Genomic DNA, 19143 nt, shown 5'->3' on the forward strand with positions numbered 1-19143 from the left:
TAGCTTTCAATCATGTTAATATAATGGAATGCTGGTGTTAGCCACCTGACTTCATCGGTCAATGAATACACATTTCTACTGTTTCTTTTCAGTTATTATTATCATTATTGATATTATTATTTATTTATTTATTTTTTGTTCACAATGATCCATGTCAAGAAAAGAGCTTTCCATCAAATTCTAATCCATTAACCCGAGGTGTGTTGTTCAAAGTGGCAATGCTCAAAGTAACACTAAGCCTATGTGACACAATGCCTTTGTATACATGACAAAAATCAGAACATTGCATGAGATAGTCTGTTAGTGCACCTGTTAAAACTTGCCTTTATTTTTATGTTCTTGAAATAAGTTGGGCAGTATTGGAATTGCAATAATAATTCAATGTGAGTGGGGGGGTGTATTTTGCTATCATGGGGCCACACTTCTCAAAATCCAGAGGTAAGTTTGACAAAGTAGGATTGTCTTCTATCCACAGTAAGCATGAGAACAAGGGGGGAAGGGCGGGGGGGTATACTGTACCAGAGTATTGACTACTCCTTGATCTGTAACATAAATTAAGAAGCCAAATGGCCCCTCCGCTGTTTGTACTGTATTACTGCAGTTTATTTTCCTCCGAATGTACTGATCTCAGCTGTGAAATGTTCAATCACCACTGAGCTTGTGGTGCCCGAAATTGTAAAACCCTGAAGCAGTTCACTGAGAGCTAAACCTCTCTGTACCCTGTGTCTTTCATTTGAAGTTCAAACTGATTGGAATCTCTCCACCAAAGGCAAGTTAAATGTAAAACTGTCATGAGTCCAGTCATGAATTGTATATATCTATCTTTGTATGTATACCAATAAATCCTGTGCTCTAATAAAACAATACTCTGAACTGAAATGGGTAAAATTAAAACATTTGTATTAATCCACAAATAAAAACAATCATCACTCAAATATATTAATGTTTATTACATTTAAATGAAAAATATGCAAATTAGGAGTCACTATTAACTATCATAGTGTATATAAGTACACCAGTATCTAGTTGTATTAAACACCTTTTACCAGGGAAGAGCAGCAGGACATACTATAGGTATGCTTGTTGTATTTTTATATGCCTATATTTATTCATATCAGATTCAGGAGTTGCCCCGCAGCCCCAATAAGAACTTGTAATAATAGCTGATTGAGTAGTCAGTGTGTCTGTGAGAGGTGTGCTAAATTTATGTATTACCAACGAGAAAAAAAATCAACTAGCCTGGGCAGTTCACTTACATGCTCCCCTGGATAATTGAGTTATTGGTGACTAAACTGTGATTGCAGAGACAAACAGGCATTAGTCCACGTATTGTTGGTCATGTATGTCAGTTATTTTTTACATGTATCAGTACAGTTAAACTTCCCCTAATGTCAATCAAGTGTGGTCATTATGACACTGTATTTACATGAGGAAAAAGGAGGAACACAGGCAGCTGAGGCTTCCTTCAAATTTGGCTGTTATGGTGTTTCATGTTTTTCCATCCTGTCAAATTGCAACTCAAATATGTAAAAAAAAAAAACAACAACAAAAAAAACAACTTAGTCTTCCTTTCTATTAAAACACCAAAAGCATAACTCAGATGGAGCAGTGCTTGAATTCACTGACTTGAGGATTATAGTGATTGTCTGCGTTACTGCAGCTGTCAGTTAACAGAGAGAATATGAGCTGTGTTATGTTGTAAATGTTATTTTCATTTGTTTCGTTTCATGGTTTGTCTTTATACATACGTGCCATGTCATGCAGTTTGCCGAATGAGTGGTAGAAGAAGAGAAAGCCATGGGTTATTTAAACATGAATAAGGTTTCATCTGACTCGACACTCGTCTGACAGAAAGCCTGTCTTTGCAATACATATTTTTATCACTGAAATAGGAGCTATAGTATTTTCATGTGGCTGTAATTGTTCTGATTCATTGCTCATGACAGATATTTAGCCCGCATCACCATGTGCGTTTTAAGTGTTAGCTTCCCATCACTTTTATGAAACACAAAGGATTTTTTTCCCCACTATGTTATAACAGTAACAGTCGAAATTAAATAGGCAGCATAAACCGTGACTGAAGAAAAAAAAAAAATATTGTGCAAACTCTGTTTCCTTCATTGATGGTCTTACAAGTGTGTATGTCTTTGTTACTTTACATTACAACTTGCTGCTATGACATTAAATAAACCTCCAACCTTGCTGATGCAAACTTGACGTGGAATTGATGTGGACACATATGCTGGTCTCACACACACACACACGTGCGCGCACACATCCACACACATGCACGCACCTAATGGCAACAGTTTGCTCATCACATTGATTTCAGCTACAAACAGTGTGGTTCTCTCATTCTTGAAACTGCAGCTGTCTCAGTATCCATGAATCTGAAGGTGAAGACCTCAGCTGAAAGAACACAACATTATCATGATGAGGTAGCAGCAGCACTGATTAGCATTGGCTCCATTTACTCTATACTAAAGCCTCGGTGCTTCCAACCTTATGGAACAATTTCTTGGGGTCATACATACAGTAGGATATAACACAGTTAAGTATGTTGGGAAGACACTGACATGTAAACACATTCAACTGATGGACTAAAATGTAAAAAAAAAAAAAAAAAAATGTCTTTTTTTTTTTTTTAGAATCATCAGAGTCTGTGTGTGTTTAAGCGCCTCATGGATATAGAGCTGAACTAGCCTTTATACTGACACTACTGCAGGACTGCATTATTGGTGGAAATCAACTGAAGGGCTGGTGTTTTCCAAACTGTGTCCATGTCAAGGGGTTAATCGAAATGCTTCAGATCCATCCCGCTTGCTTCTGTACATACAGTAACTGGTACAACACAAACATTTTTACGCTGTATTTATGGCTTTTCTTATAGCAACTGATGAAAATGCTGAATCTCATCCAGGCTACGTATGTGCAGTTTTAAATAAAAATGTGAGTGGAAATGTGAATAATTTATGTGAGTAAAAATAAAGGTACATGCAACTTTTGTTATGCACTAAGGTACAGCCCCATGCACAGTGTAAAACAGTAGTGGTGATGCAGGGTCTATTCTATAATTAAATAATTAAAAAAAAAATACATACATACATGTATACAGTATTGCACAAATTCTGCACAACTTGATGTATGTTTTAAGAATGTAAATTTTAATTATGATTTGTTTATTGAATTGAATAACATCTGCCAATGTCTGTCTGTGGAAATATGAAATATGGTATTGTCTCATAAAATCTCTTCATCCCTTAATTTTGCCATTGTCTTTTTTCCCCTCTGTAGGTTCATAAAATGAGCTAATGATGGACACTTTATAATGTGACAGTGAGAGTTAAGTAAAATAGCCTGAGTGCTCTTAAGATGATTCAGATGAATTACTGTGATTTAATTATCTTATTGATTCACAATTTTACATATCTCACACATTGCCAAGCAGCTTTTAGATAAACCTGTATACATCATTGCCCAAAGGAGGTTCTACAACTATAGCCATGTCATTCAATTCAATTCAGTTAAATTTTATTTGTATAGCACCAAATTATAACATATATTATCTCATGGCACTTTATAGGGTAAGGTCAAGAAGAATAAGAATAAGTATAAGTAAATATAAGTATAAAGTGTGAGTGTGTCATGCTGCAGTATCTGAGGACAAGTTGTAGGCTACATTCTTCAGACCTAATGAGTTAAAATATCTTCTTCTTTATCACAGAAAAAGAAATTCAAACTCTCCATCCAAAAAATTGTTAGTTTGAATTCCTCTGTTTTCGATTCGACTGGAGAACAGATTCTCTGCCATGATCTCATTAAGTGTAAATGACATTCTTGACCCAGACTGACTCTGATTAAGCTCACTGAGACAAAGCAGATTAATCTGAACTTCAACCACTGCTGCTGCCTCCCTGCCCTTCACAACAAAGGTCGTGGGCTCATCCACTGTGTGGCTGCTCTATAGGTGAGCCTGCGGGACGAGCAGAGTTCACAGAGACCAGCCTTCATCTGGCAGCCCTCAGTCCTCCGACACTATGTGCTGTGATATATGAGACAGTGGGATGACACAGGAAAAAGATGGTGGATGCTGCATGAGGAAAAAGCAGAACGCTTGATGTGTGCTGCAATTCTGAGGAGCTGCCTGTTTAACCCTTTGTGTTCCTTCCTTTTCCATTTGTACACAACCTGAGCACATCAAGTACATTTTTTCTTACTCCTCTGCATTGAACAGCTCCTCTCCTTTTCTTCAACTTATCTTCGAGACTCTATTCCAACAAGGCTGCTCAAGGATGTTTTTCCTTTAATCAACACTTGTTTATTAGATCTGATCAACTTATCTTTATTGATAGGTTATGTACCACAGGTCTTTAAGGTTGCAGTAATTAAAACACTACTTAAAAAGCCTAGTCTTGATCCAAATGTTTTTATCAATTACAGACCCATATCCAACCTCCTGTTTATTTCTAAAATTGGCTCTGGTTAAGGTTACTAATGATCTCCTTATGGCCATAGACAATGGACTCGTCTCTATACTTGTCCTATTAGATCTTAGTGCTGCATTTGACACCATCAATCACAGGATCTTATTACAGAGACCAGAACGTATCATTGGCAAGAAAGGAACTGCACTAGGCTGGTTTAAGTCATACTTATCAAATAGATTCTAGTTTGTTCATGTTAACAATGACTCTTCCATGCACACAAGAGTTAGTTATGGCATTCCACAGGGTTCTGTGCTAGGACCGATACTTTTCACCTTATATATGCTCCCTTTAAGCACCAGGTAAGTTTTCATTGTTACGCAGATGACACCCAGTTGTATTTATCTATGAAGTTGGGTGAGACTAACCAGTTGGTCAAACTTCAGGCATGTCTTAAAGACATAAAGGTCGGGATGACCAATGATCAATTTTTTACTTCTAAATTCAGACAAAACTGAGGTTATTGTACTCGGCGCTAAACACCTCAGAAATACATTATCTGATAATATAGTTCCTCTGGATGTCATTACCTTGACCTCCAGTGCTACAGTAAGAAAACCAGTCATTTACTTCACACTTAAGGCAGCCTTCTTCCACCAGTGCAACATTATGAAAATCAGAAACATCCTGTCTTTAAAAGATGCTGAAAAACTAGTTTATGCAGTTGTTACCTCTAGGGTGGACTACTGTGATTCTTTATTACCAAGATGTCAAGCCTTGTGACCAGTGAAAAACCTCCAGTTGATTCAAAATGCTGCAGCGCAAGTACTGACAGGTACTAGGAGAAGAGCTCATATCTCTCCTGTGTTAGCGTATCTGTATTGGCTCCCTGTAAAATCCAGAATAGAATTTAAAATCCTCCTCCTCACCCACAAAGCCCTTTATAACCAAGCTCCATCATATCTTAAAGAGCTCATAGTTCCCTATTATCCCAACAGTACAGCCTCTCGCTCTCAAAATGCAGGTCTGCTTGTGGTTCCTGGAGTTTCTAAGAGTAGAATGGGAGGCAGAGCCTTCAGTTATCAGGCTCCTCTCTTGTGGAACCAGTTCCCAATCTGGGATCAGGAAGCAGACACCCTCTCTACATTTAAAATCAGACTTCAAACTGTCCTCTTTCATGAGGCTTATAGTTATGGCTGGCTCAGGTGAGTCCTGAACCATCCCTTAGTTATACTGCTATAGGCCTAGACTGCTGGGGTGACTCCCATGGTGCATTGAACCCTCTCTCTCTCTCTCTTTGCATTTATATCATACTATGTCATGTCATTAACTTATATTTTCTCTCTCCCCTAGTTTGTGCTTCTCCTCTCTCTCTCTCTCTCTCTGTCCTCATTATGCAGGTATCTCTGATTCTGGATTATTATGGGTATTACAATTACTAATGTTGCTACTATCACCATATCAACAGAATATAGCCTACAGCTGTTCTTAGTCCAAATATTTTTGCTACACAGCTGTGGACATGTATCATGGATATATTAAGAAGAACAGTGTGGGAACATCTCATATTGATCTCATATTGATCCTTGATCATCGCCTGACCGGGAAATTGTGTTGGTCATCCATCTTGAAGGTCATCCCAAAGCCTCTCATCTCTGCTCCAAGGACCCATGAGCGAGGATCCACTAGACATCCTTCACAGAAGGAAGGTTGCTGCAGCTGATCAACCTGATCTGAATTTGCATCACAACATTACCAGATGAGCTTTAGATGTTATCTGTTTTTCAGATTCGACATCAAATCATAAACAGTGGCTCTATGTCTGATTAGTAAAACAACCAAAAACCATTAATTACAAACATTTTTCTCCTCATGATCACTTATTTCCCCATTGAATCTGTATCATTGAGAATACATTCTGTGTGATGGGGAGAGTCTGATTCTTTCAGAAATAACCACATTTTGCTTGTGTGTGGTCATTTCCAGAAACTGTATAGTTTGATGTGAGGTATACTTATCTAATACACTTTCCTGGAAACATAATGATTTGCTATAAATTATAAAACATAATTGTAACCTGGATTATTACATACTGAATTTACAAACCCAACATAAAAAATTGAGGCAAATAGGATAATCAATGAATTAAAATGTTTCATGTGCAGTTTTTTAAATAAATGTGCATATGTTTGTCAAACAGTTTCAACAAAGACGCATAAAACACTGCTGTTATTATTTGGACAGTGTGTATGTGAGCAAATACAAACGCCAAACAGTGAAAAGTCTCCTCAGAGCTCTAACATCTGTGTGACAGCTGATCCAGCTGTGATGCAGTTGTGCAAACGTCATCAGAAACGGACGTCGCATCAGATGATGGTTCAGAGAAAAGGACGTCTGACGTCTCTTCTTGCATCGTCTCGGTTGGGAGGGGGTCGAGGAACAGAGGCAAGGAGGGAACAGTTAAGCGGACTGGGGTGTCTCACGTTTGTCTACTCTGAGACTGTCACATGACCTGTCGTTCTGCACCTGAGGGCGGGGCTCTGGCTACATACGCAGCTACGGAAGCCTTAGAGTTCGAGCTAGCTTCCTGAAAATGGCCAGCTGGGGAAAGGTCGCTTCTGTGTTGAGGAACGTGTTGAGGAGCCCTCGGGCTCTGCGGAGTTTGTCTCTGCGCCGGGTTGTCGGTCCCGGTGTTGTGGGCTCGGTTATAGGAACCGGGCTTTTCTGTTATTACCGATATCACGCAAACAACAGGACATTGCCCTTCGCCGTTCACGCAGAAGAGCAGAGGGTGAGTACGAACAAGTTTCTGTCGTCGAAACAGACACACTGGTGTGATCCGTGAACGTTTCACATGTCCGTCAGTTTACATAGACAGCACTAAGTTTCAAAATATTAGTCATAGCTGCGGAGAAATGTCGAAAAAAGGAATATAATACTATAATACTCAGCTGAGTTTGTATCAACAATAACGCCCCCCAGCCGTCACTCACTGACACACCATGCAGAGTGGACTGCTGTTTGAATGCAGATGGTGCAGCTGTTTATAGTGATGTTTCTGTCCCCTGTCTTGGCCCAGGAAGCTCCAGCTCCTCAGCTGTCCGCCAGAAAGAGACGTTTCATCAAGTTCGCCTCCATGGTCTACGAACAGGAGCCCTACATGACGCCCAGAGACTTCCTGTTCTCCGTCATGCTGGAGAATGTGGACCGTGAGCTGCACTGACTTTACACCCTCCATACAGTGACAGCCTGCAGTCTGAATCTAGTCTCACATTTCTAATGACAGAGTGGAAATATTATAAATACATGTTATACACCTTTTCCATACATCATAGACTGTATGAGAGGGTCATAATAAGGTTAATTGTAAGTTTATTGAAATAGAAAAAGATGGAGGAAAGTCAAGGTTACCAGTAAAGACAGTGATACATGTGTTAGCAGGTGAAGACATGGACCAGAGAGAAAGGCTGGAGCCTGCAGCTACACAGTGCTAATGTGAAAGCACCAAGGCTTAAAAATCTAACTGATCGGCCAAATTGAATAACAAATATGTCATGTTGATTAAAAATGAGGTTGCCAGCAGCAATAGATGAGTGGCAGTATGAAAATGTTGAATCACAAAGCATATGGGCTCATTTTTAACATCATTAGACCAGCAAAACATGATAAAATCATTCATGCAACATGTTTGTGCCGGGATCAGAGTTCATGAAATATCACTTACAGATGTAACCTAATGTATACATCAATGCCTTTTACTGTATTGATGGTAACTAAAGATTATTTTATAGATCTATAGAATATTTTTAACAAATGCTTTTTTTTTTCTTTTTTTTTTTTACATCTTTACAGACATTGCAAACAAAATTATGTAGAGGAATACAGTAAACACTGGAAATGTAAACACTGTAGGCGTATTCGCCTTACAAATGTATAATCATGGTCATTTCTTTTCCTTGGGTCCGCATCAGAAGCTGTTTGTTGTTGATTGGTTATGGTATCAGCTGGTCGTAGGAAGTATCTGGCTCAAAAGTTAATTAAATGCAGCTTTGTTGAACCATGCAGACATTCAGATCTATAAAACCAAGATGCATGACATAAATTCACACATAATGCTGGCCTTGACGTTGTTTTCTGTTTCTTCTTGTGCAGGAAAGCTGCAGAAGAGAACTCTAACAACAGAGGTATATTTACATGTCCCTTTTACAGTGTGAAAATAAGTTCATTTCAAACTGCACATGTTGAGCACAGTCATTAGTTTGGGCTAATGGTGCTGTCGTCTGCTTCTTCCTGCTGTCTTTGCAGGACGTTAATAAGATGCTGGCCTCTGCCTCTAAAGCTCGGTCTGGTAATGATCTGTTCAGAACCTTAGGAGACCATGGTGAGTTATTAATCTGTCATCAGAGTACACTTAATACACAGGAGCTTCAGACCTAATATCCTGTATCCAGATGTGTTCACACAGTGTCTTGATTCAGTTGTGACTGACTTGAGGTCACACTTGACATCAGAGTGTGTCTCAGATGAATTTTGGGGTGGGGTGGATTTTGTTTCTCCTTGAATTTTATCCGTGTGAATCACTGTCAATGGTTGAAAGACATGGGAGAATAATTGTCCCTCACCTGGACACACAAGAAGGCTGGAGCATTATCTATTCAAGGTCATGGGTGTAAGAAGTGTAAGAAGGTCAAGAGAGACCGAAATGTTAGGATGATCAATAAATTGTGATGATGATGAGCAAGAGCATTTTGCAGAATATTCTTCTGAAGAGACACTTTCCAACGCAACTGCATCCAAGACGTTTGGATGTGTCGTGAAAAACTGTGTGACCTTAATAGGAAAAATACACATCTCTCTGCTTGCACATGATTTCTTTTTCAATATCAGTCGAATTTCTAAACTCTAATTTCACATGCATTTCTTTTTATCTTGCAGGTTTGATATCCTACACAGAGTACCTGTTCCTGCTCACTATCCTTACCAGTAAGTTGCTTGTAGATTCCCAAACCTTCCTGGGCCTTATAAGAGCTTCCCTGACTCTCAGTAATAATGTGCTGAATGGCTTTGCATGTGTTTCCTTGTGTGGTTGTGCTTCAGTAAGAATACTGATTTTTTCCCTGTTGAAGCTTTGCACACTTGCACATTTCGAGTGGAGCTAGACAACAGCTGTTGATGTTTTTTCTTTGGTGTTACCCCGCTAACCAAGTGTATTGATTCTTTTGAAGTTATCTGTATACAGTTAAAGAAAACTGACAATGCTATGCTGTTGCAGAGCCGCGCACAGGATTTCATATAGCTTTCAAAATGCTCGATGTTGACGGCAATGAGCAAGTGGACAAAAAGGAATTTCTCAAGGTAAGAGCTCTGACATGTCTGGATTATTTATCAGAAATAACAGAACAAATATTGATCATAACACAGATTGTTTCATATGTAAGCTCCATAATCATGGGATATATTATACAGAGAGAACTATGATTCTGTTTGTTCACATGTCTGTGTGTGCACTTAAATTTCAAAATATTGCCACTTTTAATGCTGCCTCAAGCTGTGATGCTACTAAAGTTGTAAGTATGGAGACATGGAGCCGTGTGAAGGTGAGGGAGAGCTGCACTTTCCATCTGTTATGCGTTTGCAGCCTGAGTCAGCTCCTCCGTTTAATCCATTTATTTAAGGTCACTCGCAATTTTTGTGTCTCTTTGTACCGGACTGTGATGACGAGAAGACCTCCAGTGTGTTTAGTCTAGATCAGGTCTAGACTAGTAGATTGCATGATGGCACGTTATGCAACTTGTGTAGTATTCTCATGTTGTGACTTGGTGCACAGGTCTAAAGCATTCAGTAAAAGATTAGAAGTGCATGAGTTCTCATCTGCTCCAGTTTCTGTTGTGTGTGTGTGTGACTTAAATGAAGGTCGTTTCTCTGGTTTGATCAGTGACATACTCCTCTTTCAGTTCAGAGAAGATATAAAAAAAAAAAATAAAAAAAAAATCAGCGCAGAAAATCATTTTTATTTTCTCTGATTAGATGTTAACAATAATTTGATTTTTTTTTTTCTTTTGCTAATGAAGCTGAAGAAAATCATTGGGAAAAGTAAAATGAGAATTCCTAAGGACAGCACAGAGGTGGGTATTTCACATTCTTCTAAAAGGACCGTTTATGATGATTCTGTCACTAATACAGTATAATGTCTGGCCATCCGGTTTTAATGGTAACAATACACGATACATGATGTTTACAGAAACCAGAAGAGAAAGGGGAAGGTGTGAACACGACACTACAGGCCTACTTCTTTGGGAGAAAAGGAGAAAACAAGTTGCAGTATCAGGAGTTCCACAGGTAAGGAAATGGCCTCTACTGTCCCACACTCAGCTGCTGCTGTCAGTGATCCTACCACATTATTGATATATGGAATATATTTTTCACATTTCAAGAATCTTATCTAATCACCATCCACCATCTGCAATGAGAAACAGCTTCTCCTCATGCTTTTCAGTGACTGTGATAATGATGTCAGTACGAACCAGCACTAGACAATAGACATAAACATTACTCAGTTGTTGTTCCATCACTCCTTTTGAATACTAAAATGACTCTGGCTCATTTGTCACAAGAATTTCAACGTGCAAAACTCTCAATCTAACGAGCTAAAAACAGACTCACTAAGTTCTTACACTTTATGTCCTGACAGACAAAGTGTAAAACACTACATCACATGCTCAGGCCTGTACAGACAGCTCATTAGTAACCACACAGTCGCTGACTCAATGCATCATGTGTTTGCAAGCATTTCTCCTAGTTTTAATGACATTACCCTGCTGAACAGCATCACGACATAATGTAGCTGCTAATTCTGGCACAACTGGAGAGAGAAATGTGATTTCTTTCCTTTTTTTGTGTCAAAATGTTACAGTGCATTGAGTCTGTTACAGTAGTGTGAAATCTGGTTTAATGGTACACTGTACATTATGCTTTCCAGCATTACAATATTACAGTAGCTTACTGTGTTGTAGATTTTTAAATTTACAAGTGAATGAAAACTCCAAGGTTTGTTGCCTTGAATAAAAACAAACTCTGTGGTTGGTGCAGAACAGAAACAGTAAACTGATGTACAATCATCATTTTGCCGTGTATGAAACCAGAATTTACTGTTGTATAAAGTCAGGCTCTAAACTACATCATCTATATTTAGATAGATTTCAAGGTTCTTTTACTTTTCTATAAAGCTCTTGAACGGGTTTGGGGTCCGTTTACATTGTGGACTCTGTTGTTAAATAATCCTTAACATCCTTCTACTGCCAGGCTTTTAAATACACAAAAATTTTACACACAAGACAATAGGCAGCAGTTTTTTTTTCTTTAAACTATGCTCCAAAACCATGGTATACCCTACCAAGAGCTTTAAGAGATGTGGGCTCTGAACATTTTTAAACAACAGCTGAAAATCTATTTATTTATATTGACTTTACATTATCTTTCTATTCATCCTTGTTTTATTGTACTTTTTTCATTTTTATTTTTATTGTAAAGCACTTGGAGCTACATCTCTTTTATGAAAAGTGCTCTATAAATAAAGTTCATTATTATTATATTTACAGTAATATGTCACATTCAATAAATTAAATGGAAGTTTTAAAAACAGGAATCTTTAACCCGCACTTTCACTTTTTATTTGACTCATTTTAATTGTGACATCTAACTTGCAATAACAATTTATTTGCAACGTTGCAAATAAGTTGTTTATTTATGGCAAGTTGGACGTTACTACTTCAGAAGCATTCATCCTCCTCCTACACACCCGCCTCACTAGATGTGTGAAGTGTTTTATCTGTTTTGAAACGTAATTGTAAAGAATGGATTCATTTTTAGATACTGTATATTTGTCATGTTCTCTTGTAAGTGACAAGGTCATAATGTTGTGACCATTTTCTTCTCACAAACCTCAGAACTCAGTTACTCAAGTAAACAATGTGTGTCCTTCAGGTTCATGGAGGACCTGCAGGCTGAAGTCCAGGAGATGGAGTTCCTGCAGTTCTCCAAAGGTATGGACACCATGCGAAGAGAAGACTTTGCAGAGTGGCTGCTCCACTACACCAACGAAGAAGACAATGAAGTCTATTGGGAAAACATGAGGAAGCGGATCCCGGCTGGCCAGGTACAAAGACTCTGCCTCTCCTCTGCTGCAGTCAGATGAGACAGAAATGCTGTGAAAATACCACAAATCAAGTGACTTATTTTGTCTTGCAGAGCATCACATTCGATGAGTTCAAAGTCTTCTGTCTGTTCACCAACAACCTGGAGGATTTTGCCTTTTCAATGAAAATGGTCACTGGAGCGAACCGTCCTGTTGGAATGGGTAAAACTGTTATTCTAGTGAGGATAATTTCCTCTTAACACTATATACAGCTTATGACATTTCCCCTTCTTGTGACTGTAGCCCAGTTTAAGCGAGCTGTGAGAATTGCCACGGGCCACGACCTGTCTGAGAACGTGCTTGACACCGTATTTAAACTCTTTGACATGGATGGAGACAACTGTCTGAGCCATAAGGAATTCATCGGTGTGATGAAAGACAGAGTGCTTCGAGGCCTGAAGGTGAGTTCATCCATCCGGATCTTTTTTAGATTTGAAGTTATTTCATTAAGAACAGTGTGACTGCTGTTGAAATTGGAGAACAAAAAACTGTGGACACACTTCTAATACAGACCTGTTATTCATTACATGGCCCTTTGTGACGTAGTTTGTGTTCCCTTTGAATGTCATAGTGAACTGAGGTGTGAACTGTTAAGTGTGACTGACGCTGTTCTGTCCTCAGGTGCAGCCTCAGAACGGCTTCTCTGGCTACTGGAAGTGTGTGAAGCAGGAGACTCTGAAGGGAGCTCAGGAAGCCCTGGGAGACAACGGGTGCCCCATTTGAACCACTGTGATGTTGCAGGAGACGTCTGATAGATGATCACTCGCACCACTGCTCATCTTAAATCAAATAAGTGGTGTGAACAAGATTATAAATGTAACCACATGTAAAGAAACTAAGGATTTACACCACTATCTTATGCATAAATTACATGTTTACAAGGTTGTTTGATATTAGTTTACTTAGCTATCTGTGGGTCTGGTTGTGGTGTTTACGATGTTACAGTAATTTCTTAATCACGCCATGCATGGTTATATTCAGAGTGGCTGATGACTTTCAAATTAATCTTGCACTTTACACACTTTGGCGCTCATGAGCAGTGTGTTTACAGAAGTTGTTAACTGTGGTTCAAGGTAAATCAATAATTCTGTTCATATTGACACATTTACATTTTCAAAGGCTTTTATAGTACCTGGTGTGGGTTTTTTCTTTTTCAAAAATATTTATCAAATAAAGTTTTATTTAAAAAAAATCCTAACGTTTCAATAATGTGCTGCACATTTTGAGCTTCAACTGATTCAAACCAGTAGCAAAAGAAACCAGCTACAACCGCTAACTATTTTGTAATTTATTTTAGAATTGACCTGTTAAGATCACATGAGTATGTGGGTTAACCATTGAAGATTGTGGTGCTAATTATCTTACCATACATACAAGTCAAAAAGTAAATAGACAAAACAAGCTTACCTCTGTGATAGATGAACAAATTAGTGACTGATGCCAAGGTTATCAGTGAATACAGCATACACAGCTACAATACAATAAAATTACATTGCGCATGAAGCCATCTTTGGTCTTCTTATCACTATAAACAAATACATATAAATTTGTATTGTATCAAAAATAGAAATTACATAGCCATATTGAAAGTAAATTCACATTTTTGACATACAATATAAGGAGAATACCTAAGAGACATATTGTGGGATTACATTTTTTTTTTTTTTTCAATCCTTGGCTTTAAGGACCCAATGGTTTTGCCACATTTTTGAACATTCATTTGTTTTTCAGAGAATTGCATGATCCTGTTAAACCACCTATCAATAATCGCTGTCACCCATCTGTATAGGACAGTATACAACATATAAAACAAAAACACAAATGAAAGACAAAATAGATTGTCATTCTTAAAACAAGCATGTGCTTTCAATCCTGGGCTTTGAGTTGAGGCCTGTCGAGAGGCCTCCGCTGCACTGGACAGAGGAGAGAGGGAGAAAATGTGGTTGGGACTCAACATTCAGTCATGATGCTGTAGCTCAGCCTGAACAGGTGAGACGAGCCCTGACAGACGGACATGTCCCTCTTCTCATGAGTGAGTCTTTACTTAACGGTGTGTGTGTGTGTGTGTGTGTGTAGCTGTCCTCGTGGGGTTCAGAGTTATTCTGTTCTCAGAGGCACAAATGATGAACTGCAGCCAAAGAGGACCTCTGCTTGAGATAATAGGGAAGTGCTTTCAAAGTGTTTGATCCACTGTGGAAAAAGAAGAAAAGCATGTGTAAATATTTGGGAACATTATAAAGAAACAGTATGGTAACAATGTCCAGCTTTCTTTTCCAACTGAGCTGTGGTTTTGTTGCATTTGGTTTTAGTTGCCTGAGGAGCATTATATAAAAATAGGATATGAAAATATCAGAACAAGCTCTGGCACGAGTGTAAACAGGATATATTTTTTGGGGATGTAGAATATGTAGTCTTTAAATGTGGTGTACCTGAGGACTGCAGTGAACAGTTATTCTTTTATTATTGATCACTCTGCCTGTTATTTTCTAGTTTTTTAGTTAGTTGATCAATTGGATGTCAGAAAATACCTACGCTGACATATTCAAAAGTCTTGTTTTGTCCATGCAACAAGGGCTAAAGATATTCAGCTTAATATCATAGACATCTGAGGAAAACAGCAAATGGCATTTTTCTTTTAAACCTGCTTCAATGATAAATTGTTGTGACAACTACCAGTTGCTCTACAGCACATAAAATACAGTTTAGTTGATGACCTTATATCACAGAAATCAGAGCTGAGATCATGACCTGAGGTTTTCATGACACCTCAACTGTTTGTATTTTTTATTTTTCGTTGTCACTTCATTTTTTAAATTCTTGAAACAGCTTTTAATGACAGATTTAACATTTCCCTCTAAATAAGCATCCACCACAATTAATCATTCAAACATTTGGTCTATAAGATGTCAGAAAATTGTGAAAATGACTTTTTCCACATTTTCAGAAAAGTTGTTTTGTCAGGCCAAAAGAAGTAAAACTCAGATGTTACGTTTGCTATGACGTAAGACCAAGAAAAGCTGCGAACATGTTTTAAGATGGAACTAGATAATGTCTGGTATTTTGTTCAGAAAAATTGCTTAACTAAATAATCGATTATCAGAACAGTTGCTGATTAATTTTCTGTCCATCGATTAATCAATTTATCATTTCAACTCTAGTCCCAATCATCAAAATGTCTATATATGGCAGGTTTCTACACTTTTCTGTCAATTTAAATGTGAGTTGCAATAGTGCAGTGTTCTAGTCTGTGTGTTAAAATGCAAATGTAAACAAAGGATGGAATGGAGAGGGTATTTCCAGTGTCAAATAACTGATGAATAAAGTCAACAGATATCGTTTTTCTTTACGGCACACAAATGATAAAAAGATGTTTCAATATTTATTTACACTGCTAATGCTCCTACAGTCACTGTGACACTGAGTTTCCCTTATCTTACAGTGCAGTGCCACCAGAAGGCACATTTAGCCCAAAGGAGCCTGTGTAGCTCAGTGTATTTTGTGTAATAAACATTGTGATAATTAGCTGTGGCTGTTGTTTAGATATTATTATCATTATCTAAATAAGTTATTTATTTTTAAATTATCATTATTAATACATTTTTATTATTCTTCACTCCTGCCAAACTTTTAAAACTTTTGTACATTCTGCTGTATAGTTTAAGAGATGACATTGATGGATTATCATCGCTGATGTTTGTGTGCAACCGTGGGAGCGTGAAGTTTAAAATATCACCTAAAAACAATGGAACTGCTTTACAAATCTATTCTATTGCTGTGTAATTTCAAACCAAGCAGCTGAAAAAAAGAAAACAGCATCAAAACAACCACATATCCATTGTTGATATCACAGATTCATTTGTAACTAATTTTTTTTTCTACTTTAGATCATGCACTTTATTGTTTTAGGTTTTTTTTGGTTTTGCATCGTTTTATTTCTTAGTTTTTTTCCAAACTGAATGTTAAAGCCAATTACTGAATGGTCACATCCAAACCAACCTTCTCGGGATACCTGCCCCTGTATTCACTAGTAAAAGCAAGATGCTGGTCAATAAAAATGCAGGATTTCTCACCATCTTACCATTCACCACAAAAGGATGGAGACGTCAAGGGTCGCTCTCTTTCTTTACCGTCACATCTCCGTCTCCGGCCAGGATGGTTGAGATCTCTCCCTGCATGAAGGCCCAAGGCACAGTGGATCCAGCCAGGGGACAGCGCTCTCCACTGGGGCAGTACACCTCACCTCCTTGACCTTGGCTGCGGATGAATCCTCGGGTACAGGGAAAGCAGAACTTGTGGTGCGGGACTGAGGGACACTGGACAAAATGAGTGTCCTCCAAGCGCTCTCTGCAGAGGGTGCAGCAGAGCAGGGTGCCCTGAGCACTGCTTGAGGACTCCCCAGCATTGGTGTTGCTGCTCGGCCCCACCGCACTTAAACCCTGCCCCATGGATGCCTGGGAGACTGAGGTGGAGGCAGTGGAGGGGCTGCTGCTGGTGGGACGCCCGGCTGAGGAGGAATGGGCTGTAGACATGCTGGGGCTATCTCTGGCCATCTGGGTGGAGCTCAGACTGTCTGCAACTCCCATGAGTGCTGAGATGGGTGAGGGCTGGCTGTGTAAACGGGGTGGGCCTTCTTGAGGGGTGGCCATGCCAGGAAGAGGTTCCATGCCAGAGTAAGCACCTCGGGGCCAGGGCTCTCTTGCTGGATGATCAGGCCTCCCTTCGCTCTCTCCATTCTCAGAGCCTGGAGAAGCCTTGCGGCGTCGAGTTGTGCTCTTCGTTTGTATAGGGCGTCCAGCAGTTGCCATTGGCAACACTGCATCTGGCTGTGGTAGAACCTCTGGGATTGGGGGCTCTTTAAACATACGCACACCATCATTCAACAGCTCAGACAGCCCACGCCAGTCTCCTGTGCCTTGCCGCTTCTCATACTCCACATATCGTAGCCCAGAGTTCACTGCTTTACCTGCATCTTTGGCCGAATCACGGAACATCTGCCTGACCAGGTCTGGGACTCCTGAGAAGATCATTCCAGACCCGGCAGGATACTCCACAAACACCTTGAGCTCAAACTCTGGGGTTGTGCTGGCATCGAAGGCCAGAACTCGACCCATCAGATTATGGTCTTTCCTGAAACGCACATTAAAGGGGACACAGCTGCTGAGAGCTACAAGCACATCTCGGACTGCTTTGGGACGGTTTGGCCAGCCTTCAACCCTGTTACGAGAAATCTCATTCAGTTCGGACATCACTTCATTGTTCCTCCACACTGCAGGATCTATGCCCACCAGAGTAGAGGTGCTGGCCCCCACACCCAGGGACACAGCCTGCCTTCTGCCAGCATCCCCCATTATGGGGCCAGCTGAAACTGCAATAGGTGTGGCCCCAGCCCTGGAGCCTGATAATGGGGCTAAAAGCCCATGAGGGGCTGCTACCAACCCCTGAGCTATCAAGGCATGGGATATGGTGCCATGAAGACTAGGGACTGCCCCAGCTATAGCCCGACGAGTATTTGGGCTCTGTCGGCTGCCCTCTGACAAGGCCACATCTTCAGCTCTGTGCAGGCCATTGGGGAGGCGAGAAGACACCCCATACTCACCCCTCCCCCTGTCTATGCGCTCCCCATGCTGCCGCCCTGCTTCAATGGGCCCAGACGAGCTGGGTTTGCCCTGCTGTGGACCGGGGGACCTGCCGTCTAAAACTCCGTGCGTGCTCTTCAGTTGCCTGGCAGTTTCAATGAGGAGCTCTATTCGGTCTGCCCCATCGTAGTTGACACATCCCCGGCACACAGCCTCGCTGAACTCCCATAGCATGGCCCAGGGCATCTTGGGCAGATCGCAGAGGTAGCACCATTGCCGTCTAGAGGAAGACTGCGAGGCGGAGGACATGTTGTTTACAGGCCCTCGACCAAACTTTCTTCGGAGGCCTACACGTTACGGTCTACGTTTTTCAACAATTCTTCAGTTCTCCGACACGACTCGACACATGCCGCGGATTTTACGATGGAAATTAAACGAAAACTAAGCTCGAAACGCGACTGTTGACGACAGCATTTAAAAGTTAGCAACGTCTTCTTTCTCGATTTGTTCGTGTCGGTCTGTGTGGAAGGAAGTAAAATGTTATAAGACACCGGAAACACCTACGCGACGGTCTCGACTGAACAAGGGAGTTGTAGTTTTTGTCTTTGAGGCGCACATAACAAGTAAGACGAGCCAGGCTGTGATTAAACGGGAAATTTGCAGGCTATCCAACTCCAACTTGATTTACTAGCATTAGTAACATATAAAATATTATTACATTTAGCATAGTTAGAAGGGGATATCCATTTGTGTACTTAACCTTTACTGTCCGTTGGGCGAGCAGGAAAAATGTGTGTAATGCAAATATAGCTTCAGGAAAACTGTGATTCTGGACGTTACCGTCTGCATAACACTACTGTGCTGTGCTTAGGCTTCAACGAAGAAAATGTGATACTTGAAATATAACCTTTAACCCCTATGAAGACTGTATATGAGATGTTACAAGAAC

The 19143-nt window shown here is 39.9% G+C and overlaps 2 protein-coding genes across 3 annotated transcripts; one reads left to right on the forward strand and one right to left on the reverse strand.

The window, feature by feature from the left end:
- The first annotated feature begins 6826 nt into the window (after window positions 1-6826).
- On the forward strand, window positions 6827-13788 carry micu2 (mitochondrial calcium uptake 2). The gene is made up of 12 exons (XM_022745739.1): window positions 6827-7215; window positions 7504-7633; window positions 8577-8608; window positions 8730-8805; window positions 9360-9407; window positions 9697-9779; window positions 10496-10549; window positions 10666-10763; window positions 12408-12579; window positions 12672-12780; window positions 12862-13019; window positions 13240-13788. Exons 1-12 carry the CDS (start codon window positions 7018-7020, stop codon window positions 13339-13341), a joined length of 1260 nt encoding a protein of 419 aa, XP_022601460.1. The 5' UTR covers window positions 6827-7017; the 3' UTR covers window positions 13342-13788.
- A 103-nt stretch (window positions 13789-13891) lies between these two features.
- LOC111222153 (interferon regulatory factor 2-binding protein 1-like) lies at window positions 13892-18711 on the reverse strand. 2 transcript variants are annotated; one of them, XM_022745735.1, is made up of 2 exons: window positions 16697-18711; window positions 13892-14808 (listed from the first exon to the last, which is right to left on the reverse strand). In XM_022745735.1, the coding sequence occupies exon 1, from the start codon at window positions 18501-18503 to the stop codon at window positions 16722-16724; it is 1782 nt and encodes a 593-aa protein (XP_022601456.1). In that variant the 5' UTR covers window positions 18504-18711; the 3' UTR covers window positions 13892-14808; window positions 16697-16721. The 2 variants fall into 2 exon arrangements, with proteins under 2 accessions (XP_022601456.1, XP_022601457.1); XM_022745736.1 differs by having other exon boundaries at window positions 16689-18711.
- Between the last annotated feature and the right edge of the window lie 432 nt (window positions 18712-19143).

Source organism: Seriola dumerili, unplaced genomic scaffold (genome assembly GCF_002260705.1).
Source record: "Seriola dumerili isolate Sdu_G_001 unplaced genomic scaffold, Sdu_1.0 BDQW01000091.1, whole genome shotgun sequence".
NCBI classification, from domain to species: domain Eukaryota; kingdom Metazoa; phylum Chordata; class Actinopteri; order Carangiformes; family Carangidae; genus Seriola; species Seriola dumerili.

Bases quoted from the DNA above. Each gene is read 5' to 3' on its own strand.
- micu2 (XM_022745739.1), top strand. From the start codon at position 7,018: ATGGCCAGCTGGGGAAAGGTCGCTTCTGTGTTGAGGAACGTGTTGAGG. The intron at 9,408-9,696 runs GTAAGTTGCTTG...ATGCTGTTGCAG, and splicing joins CCTGCTCACTATCCTTACCA to AGCCGCGCACAGGATTTCAT. The intron at 9,780-10,495 runs GTAAGAGCTCTG...TTGCTAATGAAG, and splicing joins ACAAAAAGGAATTTCTCAAG to CTGAAGAAAATCATTGGGAA.
- LOC111222153 (XM_022745735.1), bottom strand. From the start codon at position 18,503: ATGTCCTCCGCCTCGCAGTCTTCCTCTAGACGGCAATGGTGCTACCTC.